This window comes from Penicillium nucicola, assembly GCF_028828085.1.
Source record: "Penicillium nucicola strain IBT 29836 chromosome Unknown utg000002l, whole genome shotgun sequence".
NCBI classification, from domain to species: domain Eukaryota; kingdom Fungi; phylum Ascomycota; class Eurotiomycetes; order Eurotiales; family Aspergillaceae; genus Penicillium; species Penicillium nucicola.
Genome location: NW_026643126.1, coordinates 4,427,505 through 4,440,446, shown reverse-complemented (window position 1 = coordinate 4,440,446; position 12,942 = coordinate 4,427,505). Strand labels below are relative to the sequence as shown.

At 48.0% G+C, this 12,942-nt stretch overlaps 4 protein-coding genes across 4 annotated transcripts; 2 read left to right on the top strand and 2 right to left on the bottom strand.

The window, feature by feature from the left end:
* Positions 1 to 360: 360 nt before the first annotated feature.
* Positions 361 to 2,054, bottom strand: N7511_003463 (putative MFS transporter; the record flags this gene model as incomplete). Its single annotated transcript, XM_057125888.1, has 4 exons — positions 361 to 779; positions 833 to 1,464; positions 1,512 to 1,752; positions 1,802 to 2,054. The coding sequence occupies 4 exons, from the start codon at positions 2,052 to 2,054 to the stop codon at positions 361 to 363; spliced, it is 1,545 nt and encodes a 514-aa protein (XP_056988047.1).
* Positions 2,055 to 3,132: 1,078 nt separating this feature from the next.
* On the top strand, positions 3,133 to 5,458 carry N7511_003462 (fungal specific transcription factor domain-containing protein; the record flags this gene model as incomplete). Its single annotated transcript, XM_057125887.1, is given in 7 exon segments — positions 3,133 to 3,254; positions 3,265 to 3,436; positions 3,492 to 3,989; positions 4,010 to 4,236; positions 4,291 to 4,589; positions 4,643 to 4,866; positions 4,916 to 5,458. The coding sequence occupies 7 exon segments, from the start codon at positions 3,133 to 3,135 to the stop codon at positions 5,456 to 5,458; spliced, it is 2,085 nt and encodes a 694-aa protein (XP_056988046.1).
* A 788-nt stretch (positions 5,459 to 6,246) lies between these two features.
* Positions 6,247 to 10,971, top strand: N7511_003461 (putative ABC multidrug transporter; the record flags this gene model as incomplete). Its single annotated transcript, XM_057125886.1, has 13 exons — positions 6,247 to 6,450; positions 6,500 to 6,544; positions 6,602 to 6,764; positions 6,820 to 7,067; positions 7,119 to 7,700; positions 7,755 to 8,223; positions 8,274 to 9,158; positions 9,214 to 9,389; positions 9,440 to 9,841; positions 9,903 to 10,109; positions 10,169 to 10,328; positions 10,379 to 10,818; positions 10,873 to 10,971. 13 exons carry the CDS (start codon positions 6,247 to 6,249, stop codon positions 10,969 to 10,971), a joined length of 4,080 nt encoding a protein of 1,359 aa, XP_056988045.1.
* Positions 10,972 to 11,876: 905 nt separating this feature from the next.
* Positions 11,877 to 12,907, bottom strand: N7511_003460 (uncharacterized protein; the record flags this gene model as incomplete). The annotated part of the gene is made up of 2 exons (XM_057125885.1): positions 11,877 to 12,808; positions 12,886 to 12,907. The coding sequence occupies 2 exons, from the start codon at positions 12,905 to 12,907 to the stop codon at positions 11,877 to 11,879; spliced, it is 954 nt and encodes a 317-aa protein (XP_056988044.1).
* Between the last annotated feature and the right edge of the window lie 35 nt (positions 12,908 to 12,942).

Genomic DNA, 12,942 nt, shown 5'->3' with positions numbered 1-12,942 from the left:
GACTCGAGTTGAGGCATATAACCTTATTCAACGCGGCCAGATGCCGATATCAGGAACTTGGATGTGCAGGGATCTAGAATCAGGTCCGTTCTTCGGCCGTGAGGTTTGATCTACGGAGAGATCGTCATCGTCTAGGGCAGACAGAAAGAACACTTGGAGACTGCATAGATCGTGCATATCAGACGTACACTAGTAGCAAATTCTTGGTGATCTGGATCTGGATGGAATTCGAAGCAAAGAATGTCATTCAGGTATCTACGTAGAGAGGTTGTTTACAACTGCCACAGAAATCAAACTGGGTCACCACCGAAGACCGGAAGATAAGAAGAAGTTCGAGACCGAGTCCAGCAGCGGCCGAGACTAGGGCCGCCAACGGAATCCAGGGTTGCGCCAGTCAAGGTCCTGGATCTGTTTGCGCGAAAGTCCCGCCAAGACACCGGCCACATCTACTCGCTCACGGCGGCGATTGTCCCAGGCCATATACGCCCACAACGAAGCCCCGAGCAGGAGGATGGTGCTCGAGGTTGCCAAGTTGAGTCCATTACCAATGTGGTAATTGGGAGCGTCCGAGGGGAGAAAGGACCAGGTGCTGATGAGACCGCCCACATTGCCAAACATAACCGTCGTGCCAATAGCCGATGATCGCGCCGTATCGGACACGACATTCGCCGAGGCATGGGCTGTACATAGCGCACCGAAGGCAAAGGCCCCGCTGGCGATGATAAAGGTGGCCCCATATCGGACCATGCTGTCTTCGCTAGCGAGGAACATGATATAACCTATATCAATCCCATTAGACACGTCTTGTGGATATGGTGGGGGGTTCTCTTACCAGTCATCATCAACGGTGGACAGATAATAAAGAAGATCAGTCGATTATCAAAGCGCCAACTGAGGAAAGGGAACAACACGGTGAAGAAGCCTCCAACAATATAGGGAGGGACTGTGTGCAGTTGCTGAGAAATCACAGAGGCGTCGGGATAGATGGTTTTCACAATGGTGGGAGCAAAGAATCCAAGACCCTGAACAGTAATATTGTTCAATAGGAAGATGAGCGCCGTGGTGAGGGTCACTGGACTGAAAATACCACGTAGGGTCTTCGGTACGTCAAGTTTTTCGAGGACTTCCGTCGTGCCCACGCGTTCGGACTTGACACGAGCAATTGCCAGATCCTTTTCCTCCTGTGAGAGCCACCGAGCCGTCTCCGGCCGGTCGGTCAATGTGAAGAATGCAATAACACCAATCCCAATGGTGACAATACCCTCAATGGCAAAAATCATTCGCCAAGTGTGGAGAGAGCCAAAATGATCGAGCTTCAAGATACCCGAGGCCAGGAGACCACCAAAGGCTCCGGCCAGCGGAGCCATAACAATATACAAGGACAGACGAAAAGCAAGTTCACTTCGGCGATACCAACGGGAAAGGTAGTATGCAATTCCGGGTAGCAGACCTGCCTCGAAGATACTACGAATGGTCAGCAAGGAAACCAGCCACCGTCCCAAGAAACATACCCCAACAGGAAGCGGACCCCAGATGCGCTATGAATGTCATGCACAAATGCCGTGGCGACAGAGCAAATGCCAAATCCAAGAGTAATGGCAGGGAGCCACCAACCAGGACCGACCCATTTGCACATGAGATTACTGGGAATTTCAAAGATGATATACGAGATGAAGAAGACCGAGAGCACTTTGTTGTAATCATAGCCTACAAGACCAAGATCCTTGTCAAAGCCAGCTAGCTTGGCATTTCCTATTCAGGGGTTAGTCGGCTCACGCATGACGGAGAATGGCTGACGTACCAATGTTGGCTCGATCAATAAAGCAAAACAGGTACATCACTGCCACGGTTGGAACAATGTACAAGTCAATCTTCAGCCGCAATCGTGACTCGGCGGCCTTGTCAAACTCCACCAGAGCTTGGCCATGTTCATCCGTGGCCAGATAGCCTCTTTCTGCAGCATCATGGGCACCGTCTCCCCCCATACTTTCTTTATGATGAGCGATGGCCTTTTCGTCGTTGACTGGCATATTGCCTGCCTCGACATTGGCCATATTGAGACGGGTCAACAGACACAAGGTCTAGGAAATGAGGAAGAGGGTGGGAAATAGCTCAGGTGAAAGATGACTCGGGTGATACGGAGTGAGAGTCAGATGCAGACAGGCATTATATAGCTCGCCCTGGTAAGCCGATCGGAAGAGCCGAAAAGAAAGAAAAGTCTGGGGTTGCGGGGGGAAAGTCGTGTGAATCTTGGCTGTTCGGCTCTTCCTGCACAAGTCTCCAAGCTCAATATGCCGTTTGCCAAGAGTGGAACTGAACCCTGGCGTGCGTGGAAGATAGCAGGGTCCTTGGCACGGCAAGGGAAATATCGGAAGGTCCAATCATAGTAGCAGTTGCCAGCAATTTGACGGGTAATATTGGCCAAAAGATATCGGTCGGGCAAACACAGTCTTGGCCATAGCCTTCGATGACATGCAGACTTATGCTTCCCCCACACTGGATCCGACTTCTCCAGATTTTGGGGATCCACGCGGAGCTCAGAATCTGGGGTTTTCCCGAACTAAAAAGTTCTCAGGGAAATGCCGAATCTCTCATCCGACACTCTGGGCTTGTTTGCTGACCAGCCACTTCCAATCTTCGTGTCAGCCCGAGGTGATCGATTCGCTGCGGTCCTCGTAAACGCCAAGGAAGCCAATAGGGGGCGCTGGGCGACCCGCGGTCTGGTAGGAGGCGACTCGCTTAATAAAGTTGGCCTGTCAAAGTATCCGATCCGAAGCGAATCCGATCGGATAGATATCTGGGTATGGCGATATGGTACTGTAGAGGGCCCCATTTGTACGCAGATCATGGCCAGGTGAACAACTGCAGTACAGTACTGTATGTATGTCGATATGCGGAATAGCAAATCAGATCACATTCTCAATAGCTGGGAAGTCACCTGCCCAGTCAACTGATTATGTTATATCTTACAAATCCTTCAGAGCTTATATAATTCATTATGTCATCGCCTTTGTCATCCGGATATGCGGACCAAGACGTCGGATTAAACAACTGCAAGTCCCCAGATCTAGAGTACTTTTGAGATATGGAGGAACATCCTCCAGGCTGGCGGATCCCTCGCGCTTGTCAAGAATGTCGCAAGCGCAAAATCAAGTGCAATGGCTCAAATCCGTGAGTACACCGGTGGATAGCTTCATTGCTTCGTACTTACCCCCCAACGAGGTGCAAAACTTGTCAGTTACGGAACACAGAATGTGTATACAGAGACTATATTCGGCATCGTCGCAAGAAAAATGAACATGGAGAATCTAGTCCAAGAAACTCGCCTCGTTCAGATCCGATCTCGGCTCAATCCTCACAGCAAACATCAACTGTTATGCAGGGGTTTCCGAAGAGTGTCTCGGCAACCCAACAGGCTTCTCCGTCATGCTCAATGGTACGTTCTGCAAACAAGTGGATCAAATTTCTTATCTCTGATTGAATATTTGTAGCAATTATACTATGGGCCGACCTCTCACTTCTCTCTAATGCAACACGTCTATAGAGATCTGATGTCACATCCGACTGCCCAGCCTGAATCGTCTGAAGGTGTTGTCGAAGCCTCAGCTGGCTTGGACCTGTTCTCTTTTCGTCGGATATTCTTCGGAACACCCGATTCACATGAAAACAACAGGCCCAATGGGCTAGGGGATGTCCCTGTGATGTTCCTTCCGTATGACCTGGCCAAGTTGTTCATGTCAAGATATCTATCTTCTCTCTATCATATGCTGCCACATCGTCCTACAATATGGTATGAGCAGTGTCTTGATCAGTTATATCATTCTTCCCCCACAAACACTTTAGACACCCTCACCCAGTCAATCATCTTGCTCGCCTTGGCGTGTATGTCCCTTGGCACAGACCACTACTCCTGGGGTGACATATTGTTTGAGCGTGTCAAGGCTTCAATGACAGCATTTGATGATGTCGTGAATCTCCAAACCATTCAGGTTGCAATGCTTATGATAAGTCACCCCTCTTTTGCGTTTCTACACGGCTGCTGACATACCAACGTTCATACGGCAACTACCAGAATGAACAAGGTCGCCCTAATGCGGCATTCTTACACCTTGGCACAGCTACTAGGAAGGCTCTAGCAGCTGGCATGCATAAGGATGTTCCCGACAACATTGATCAATCGCCGGCAAACCTTGAAGAACGGAGAGTCACATTCTGGTCTCTTTACGCTTACGAAACGTATGTATGACAATCTAAATCTGGGTTATATATCGCTTATAAATTCTAAAACAGTTGGTTTTGCTTTCATGCCGGCCGTCCTTCATCTCTATCACTGAAGGACGTTGCTATTGACGTGGCACATAATCCTTTCATTCGATTATTGGCAGGGCTTTGCAAAACCATTACTCGGTCCTCTGATGAGATCTATGGCCAAAGACATGAATCTTTGTTACATATGTGGAAGGTCGCACGCAGCATCGCAGATGACCTCCGTGGCCACGAAGCACACATGAAACAAGCTTTAGGAATCGGTCTTGATTCTGGCATACAAACTGGATCCCTTGGGGTCCAGCAAACTATATTCACCACCCGTAAGAAAAAGAAATGCTCAAAATGCGTTTGGCACTGACCTGATCTTGCTCAGTATACTATCACACTATGCTTCTTACCTTCCGCCCATTTTTGATATTCCGTGGCCACTGGCAGCGTGATTTAAAAATGTCGCTCAACAGATCCAAGGACAATACTGGAAACCGCCCCACAGAAACGCCATCTTGGCTCAACGAGGCTTGTAACCATGCTACCACTGCTGCCCAAAAAACCCTTTATCATTTGTGTCAGGCTTCTAGACTCAATGATTTGGTTCTGGTAAGTAAATTGTCAGCCATTTCCAGACCTTCAACTCATCATAATGTAGCAACTTCGCTACCACGGCTATTTTATGGGAAGCTCTACTTTCACTCTCATTTACGAGTTGATTCATAACCCGAACGTCGCATCCTGTTATCTACCATGGATTTACGCTGCCATGCAAAACCTCTCCACAATGCGCGCAGGTGACCCTATCACAAGTACAATTTCAGCCTTGCAAACTGTGCTTTGCAAAATCAACCCGTCATACGGATGGTCTTCATATCCGGCTATCATGGGAGAACCAATCGGGCAGCCAGAAATGACAACAACCACACCACATGGACTTTCTCATCAACGCACGGATCGTTCAATTGTGAATGATGCTGCTATCTCTCAGGGATTATCCTTTGGGTACCGCCCGGATATGCCGGTATCACCTTGGAATCTCCCACAGCTTGAAATTCCAGAAACGGGAGCATCTGGCGGTTCTGGAGAGGAATTGCTTGATTTTACGCAGGCTGACATGGGCTGGGACTTTGACTTTTCTACCATGGATCTTGAAGCATTCTTTTCTGTCTATCAGTCCAATGACGCACTGACCTATTAGGTTTGGACTAGAAACCCCCTTGCCTGGAGAGACCTTCAGTTCATCCAACAATCGCCTATTGGAGAAGGGGGTTGGGATGGACTGTAAGTCATTTAGATCTTGTCATACGTCACTTCATAGCTTTATTTCTCCGGGAACCTTTCTACGGACTTGATCTATGGAAGTGGGCCAAAAGTTTCGAACCTCAGAATTATGCGCGTTTCCACGTATGCTGCACGCGTTTCATCAGTGACTCTTATGGTCTAAATTCGGGCCTGAGAGCGTGAAAAATGAACTAACTGGGTCAGCCCCTGTTTTATTCTAAGAAACATCCCCCACAGCTACTCGCTAACGCCAATCGTCTGGTTTTTGTATATCCGTAGTTCCAGCGGGATCGTTCTTGCAGAGCTCTGGAAGCCACAAAAAGCGGAACTCAGCCAATGACAGCTCGCCTTTGCCAAGGCGGGTCTTTGAGGCGTCCGAGGGTGTATATCCGAAAAGATCCGCTAATACGATATTGATGTCAAGACGATCTTTTCATAGGCTGATTATTGTACAGGCATATCTCGGCCATGAGCCGTCCTACTTGGAACGAATCCGCCTATCTACGGGCAGGTCCACACATCTCGGCATTATGGATTTACAATGTGTAGACCCGATAAATCTGCAATAAAAGGGTTCATGGGTGTCTTTCTAGATAATAAGACGCTCGAGATACCTTTTCGCCTTCCAGATTGTTCCTGAACCGTCATTTATATTGACTTCACATACACTTCTTCCACCACTTTAGCTGGTATTAACTGCCCGCCATGGAAACTCCATCTTCGGGCACAGCGACGCCCGTCGATCTGGAAAATGGACAAGACCAGATTCGGAAACGCTTGACAGTGACTTTCCGAGATCTCAATGTTCGAGTCACAGCACCAGATGCCGCATTAGGAAGTACGCTGTGGTCAGAAGTCGATCCACGACAGATCGGAAGCTTAATTAAGCGTGGAAATCGGCCCAAAAGAGTACAGATATCTCGACAAATCGAAGATTTCATACTGACATATTTTTCAGACAATTCTCAAAGATCTCGCTGGTCAAATTAGACCTGGAGAAATGGTATACTTTCCCACTCGGATCCTTACAGACACCTGAACGCAATGTTGACTTGAATAGCTTCTTGTTTTGGGACGTCCAGGCTCCGGATGTACATCCCTTCTACGCGTCCTCGCAAATGATCGTGATAGCTTCGACGAAGTATCTGGAACTACCAACTACGGCGCCATGGACCACAAAGAAGCCAAACGCTATCGGCAGCAGATCATGTTCAACAATGAAGGTATGGAAAGGTTGAATTCATGTTGAGTCCAACGCTTACCTTGAATTTACTTCAGACGATCTTCATTTTGCAACGCTATCTGTGAACCGAACAATCAAATTTGCTCTCCGCAACAAAGTTCCCAGTGAACGCCCTGAACAATTGAAAAACCGAAAGGACTTCGTCCAAGACCATCGTGATGGTATTCTGGATTCCCTCGGAATCAGTCATACAAAGAAGACCATGGTCGGTAACGAGTTCATTCGGGGTGTTTCTGGTGGTGAGCGCAAGCGTGTCTCGTTGGCCGAAGTCATGGCAGGACAGGTAAGTTGACGAGTTTCAAACCGGCCTTTCTAGATGCTGACTCAAATGCAGAGTCCTGTTCAGATGTGGGACAACCCGACTCGAGGCTTAGATTCCAAATCAGCTGTGGAATTTGCTCGAATGCTCCGTCGTGAAGCCGATAGGAACGACAAGACTATCATCACCACCACCTATCAAGCTGGAAACGGGATTTATGACCAGTTCGACAAGGTTTTGGTGTTGGCCGAAGGTCGGGTCACTTACTATGGTCCTCGCCGTCTCGCTCGAAAATACTACGAAGATCTCGGATTTATTTGCCCCAAGGGCGCCAATATCGCCGACTTCCTCACTTCAGTGACCGTCTTGACTGAGCGCACAGTGCGACCCGGCTGGGAAGAGAAAGTGCCAAACACCCCAGAGGATTTCGAGTCCTGCTATCACAACAGCACCGTTTACAGAGAACAGCTCGATTCTATTGTCCCTCCCGAGAAACTCGCTTATGAGACCGAAGATATGGAGATGGCGGTGGCTAGCGAAAAGGGAAAGCAACATATTCCACGCAAGACAAGTCCTTACACAGCCAGCTTGTGGTCTCAGATCGGAGCTTGCACGACTCGACAGTTCCAAATTATGTGGGGAGACAAATTCTCTCTGGTAAGTGGACGCTATGAACGGGGAGTCAACAATTGATACTAACTGCTTCTTTAGATGGTTAAGGTCTCCTCGGCGATTATCCAAGCTCTTGTGTGTGGTAGTTTGTTCTACAACCTGAAAGACGACAGCAGCTCCATCTTCTTGCGTCCTGGAGTGTTATTCTTCCCTGTCCTCTACTTCTTGCTTGAATCGCTGTCTGAAACAGTAGGGTCATACATGGGCAGGCCGATTCTATCACGTCAAAAGCGATTTGGATTCTATCGCCCTACAGCCTTCGCCATCGCCAACGCTATAACTGATATCCCAGTTGTGGTGGTCCAAGTTACCTGTTTCTCACTAATCCTCTACTTCATGGCTGCCCTGCAGATGGATGCCGGAAGGTTCTTCACCTTCTGGATCATCGTCATCATACTGACACTGTGTTTTGTTCAACTTTTCCGATCAGTGGGTGCTGTATGCAAAACCTTCGGAAATGCGTCCAAGATCTCCGGTTTGCTTTCCACTGTCTTCTTTGTCTATGGAGGTAAGATTACCATTGATCGAAATTAGGCACACGAGACTCACATGAGACAGGTTACCTTATTCCATTCCATAAGATGCACGTCTGGTTCCGATGGATCTTCTATCTTAATCCTGGTGCATATGCATTTGAGGCTTTGATGGCGAACGAATTCGTTGGCAGAAGCTTGAAGTGTATTGAGCCTGACTACATTCCATATGGAGCTGGATACTCCAGCTCCGCATCTTCGCATCGTGGATGCTCGGTACTTGGAAGTGACGACCAAGGCATGATCGATGGAGCGAAATACATCAAGGAACAGTACAGTTACTCCTACCACCATGTCTGGAGAAGCTTCGGAATTCTTGCTGGATTCTGGATTTTCTTCATCTTCTTGACATCCGTTGGCCTTGAACTGCGAAACAGCCAAAGCGGCTCTTCTGTTCTACTTTACAAGCGTGGTAGCGAGAAGAAGAAAGAGACCGAGGCCTCACAGTCACGAGAACTAGCAGACCCAAGTGCTCTCTTGGGATCTGTCAAGCAATCAACCTTCACTTGGAAGGATCTTGACTACCATGTGCCCTTCCACGGTGAAAAGAAGCAACTTCTCAACAAGGTCTTTGGATTTGTTCAACCTGGAAACTTGGTCGCCTTGATGGGAGCCTCCGGAGCTGGTAAAACAACACTCTTGGATGTACTGGCACAGCGAAAGGATAGTGGAGAGATTGTTGGCTCAGTTTTGATTGACGGTCGACCTGTCGGAATCAGTTTCCAGCGAACTACAGGATACTGTGAGCAGATGGATGTCCACCTCGAAACCGCTACTGTCCAGGAAGCTCTTCGTTTCTCGGCCATTCTTCGACAACCATCCGGCGTGTCATATGAAGAGAAGATTGCCTATGTTGACCACATTATTGACCTTTTGGAACTGAGAGATATCAGTGATGCTCTCATCGGAGGTAAGCTCGCTTAAATTCTGCAACGCTACGGGTGAGAAGACTGACATGAACATAGTCCCCGGTGCTGGTCTTAGTATTGAGCAGCGGAAGCGTGTTACGCTTGGTGTCGAACTTGTCGCAAAGCCTACATTGTTGTTCTTGGATGAGCCAACTTCGGGTCTTGATGGACAAAGTGCGTTCAACATTTTGCGTTTCCTCCGACGATTGGTCGATGGAGGACAAGCTGTTCTGGTAAGACGCATGCATACTAATCTATTTGGAAAGGTATTAACTGTTCTTAGTGCACTATTCATCAACCTTCTGCGGTGCTATTCGATGCCTTCGATGGCCTTCTTTTGCTGGCCAAGGGTGGAAAAATGGCGTACTTTGGAGAAACAGGCAAAGAATCTCACAAAATTCTCGAGTACTTCGACAAAAACGGAGCGCCATGCCCCCCGGACGCCAACCCTGCAGAACATATCATCGATGTCATCCAAGGAGGTTCCACTGGCAAAACGGACTGGGTCGACGTTTGGAACCACTCAGAGGAGCGCGAAAAGGCTCTCGCCCAGTTGGACGCGCTCAATGAGTCCAGCAAGGCTGGTGCAGATTATGTTGAAGATACGTCTGACTATGCCACTTCTCACTGGTTCCAGTTTATGGAAGTCTCCAAGCGCCTTAGTGTTCATATCTGGCGGTCACCGGTATCTTGCCACAAAAAGTCACTACAGTATGGACTCAAAAGCTAACTCGCTTAACCTATAGGATTACATGTGGAACAAGATCATTCTTCACATTTTTGCCGCACTTTTCAGTGGTTTCACATTCTGGAAAATTGGTAATGGCACCTTCGCACTTCAGCTCAGACTCTTTGCCATTTTCAACTTCATTTTCGTCGCCCCTGGATGTATTAACCAGATGCAACCGTTCTTCCTGCACAACCGAGACATCTTTGAAACTAGAGAGAAGAAGGTAAGCAGCGGAGCCGATATTGGGATACGTCCAAAGCTGACATTTATACTTCTGTTTAGTCTAAAACCTACAGTTGGATTGCTTTCATTGGAGCGCAGACTATCACTGAGATTCCTTACCTGATTATCTGTGCCACGCTATACTTCCTATGCTGGTACTTCACCGCAGGATTCCCCGCAACACCGAGTGTTTCCGGTCAAATTTATCTTCAAATGATCTGTAAGTGCTATCATACTTGGACTTCCATACTGGCACTAACAAGAAACTAGTCTATGAGTTCCTTTATACCTCGATTGGACAGGCTATTGCAGCCTATGCGCCAAATGAGTACTTCGCCGCCGTCATGAACCCAGTTCTCATTGGAGCTGGTCTTGTCAGTTTCTGTGGTGTGGTCGTCCCATACTCAGCTATGCAGCCATTCTGGCGCTTCTGGATGTACTACCTGGACCCCTTCACCTATCTGGTTGGTGGACTGTTTGGTCCAGTGATCTGGGACGTCAAGGTCAAATGCGAGGCTTCAGAGTTTGTGAAATTCACTGCTCCTTCTGGGCAGACTTGTGGTGACTACATGGCCGATTTCCTCGCAACCCAGACTGGCTACCTGCTCGACGCAAACTCCACCGGATCATGTTCATTCTGTCAATACTCCCAGGGCGCTGATTACGCGAAAACATTCAACATCCGGGAGAAATACTATACCTGGAGAGATGTCAGTATTCCTTGGTCGACTTCAACTGTCCTTTTTACTAACTAAATTCTGTAGATTGGCATTACAGCCCTTTTCTGCCTGTCTTCTTATGCCTTGGTCTTCTTGATGATGAAGCTCAGAAGTAAAAAGACGAAAAGCGCACGCTCTGAATAAATGATCCTGGTGCTCTTCATGGATTAAAACTATCAAGCTTTACGCCATGTCTCCTGGGATCGGCACTTCCCCATATCTCACCTTCGGGGTACTCTACTTTTGGCTCCTTTACGCTTTTTTTTCTCAATTCCCATATATATATCGTTGTCCATTATTGTGGTGCTTTTTGCCTTGCTCCATGAGGGACTGACCTTTATTTCTCTATTTTTGCTATTGCATTGGAGGCAGCGAGTGGTTCGAAGAAAAAGAACAAACGCATAGAGACGCGACCGCTGTTGATAGATTAGACCATACTTAATCAGATCATCTTCATTATATATTTCTTGCTTTTGGAACTTGTTTTCCTTTTCCCCCTTCCCTTTTCGTCTGGGTTATATTTGTTATGTGGACTGATATGAGTTCTTGAAGTCAAGTGCGCGGAAAGTCAGATCCCAGACTTGTTATTGTACAACAGAACCCCAACAATACTTTCACATCGAATGATATATTCCATTGACCCGAAACACTGGACAACGGGCACAAAGAGGCCAAACTGGGATCCAAATGGTGTATGGACAGGCATACTGGCTTTCGAAGCTCTATGAAGGAACTTTGAATACTTGATAGCGTAAGAATACATCGATAAGTCCCGTTATATGGATCCTTAAGCCCAAAGGAAGAATTATGACTCTTATTTCGTGTATCAAAAACTATGCTATAACAATATTTGACCCCAAGGTGATTATTTTGCTCGGTACGTCGCCAACGTGGGCCACGTACTGTATCAAAGCCAGTGGAACCGTCACATCAAGATAGAAGAGCAGCCATATAATATTGTCGCGCCATACTCCAATCACAGCAAATTCATATCTAACCAAATGAGCCCACGCCATAGTAAGATCCGTTCCCACAATATCCCAACATCATCATAGCAACTGTTGATGAGTAGCGTCCTCATCGCTAATCACACTTCCAATCTCAGACCAGCTTGCAGGAGTAGCTGCGCCGCTGACCGAGCGTCCACCGAGGTCACTAAGAGTACCATCTGAAGTTTCATCGTTGAATTCCCCGACGTGACTAAATGTGCCAGTTGTAGAAGGGGCAGCCGAGACATCATGAGCTGGGTGGATATTTCCATGACCGAAATCATCTAAGTCAGCAAGTAGATCGTGCTGGTAAGTATGGTTGACTGGAGAGTGAGGGTGAGCATAATATGTCTGCTGGTGATCTTCTGTGCGGCTCGAACTGGAAGAGCCAGAGGCGGAAAGGGGTGAGCTGGGCGAGAAAGGGTCAAAGAGGCTGTCTTGGTCTGGGGTTTCGGAAGTAGGCGTGAATTGAATCATAGATTCCGATGGATGGGTTGAAGCAGGAGCTGAAGGGATCTCAAGATGCAATCGATCTGCGTCCATGTTCGGGAGATCAGCCTGGGTCTGTTTACCTCCTCGTCGGACAGCCTCTGTGGTGCCAATTTCAACCCCGGTCGAGTTAGCGCCAACTACTGGGCTTGAAGGGGCATCGGAGATGTATTTAGTGGCCCGTAAGTTGCCATCGTTGTCCACAAGGGTGTCAAAGCTACCGAGAGCTTGATCTGACTGAGTCTTGCGCTGTGATTCCATGAGCGTACCTCGACGCAAAATTTCAGCGCGGGCAATCCGCCTGCGTTCTTCAGCGACCTCTCCAACTTCCTCGGACATGGAGATATCCTCCTTGACTGTCTCCCGTGGTTGAATCTCATCACCGAGGTTGTGAAGAGCTAAGGCGATTTTACGCCGCGAAGTTGTGACCCATTGCTTAAACTGTGGAGACTCGTATACGGCGATGCCTGCTGCAACGAGGACAGAGACAGTGATAATGATACCTGGTGAGGTTAGTTCAGGGCTGATAAGAGCCCGGATGGACCGGAATGTCCAAACCCAACAAAGCAGAAGTCTGTACCTTTTGCAAGTGGTGCTGGCATGACGACTCTCAACGATCCCTCACAGAATCTCACCT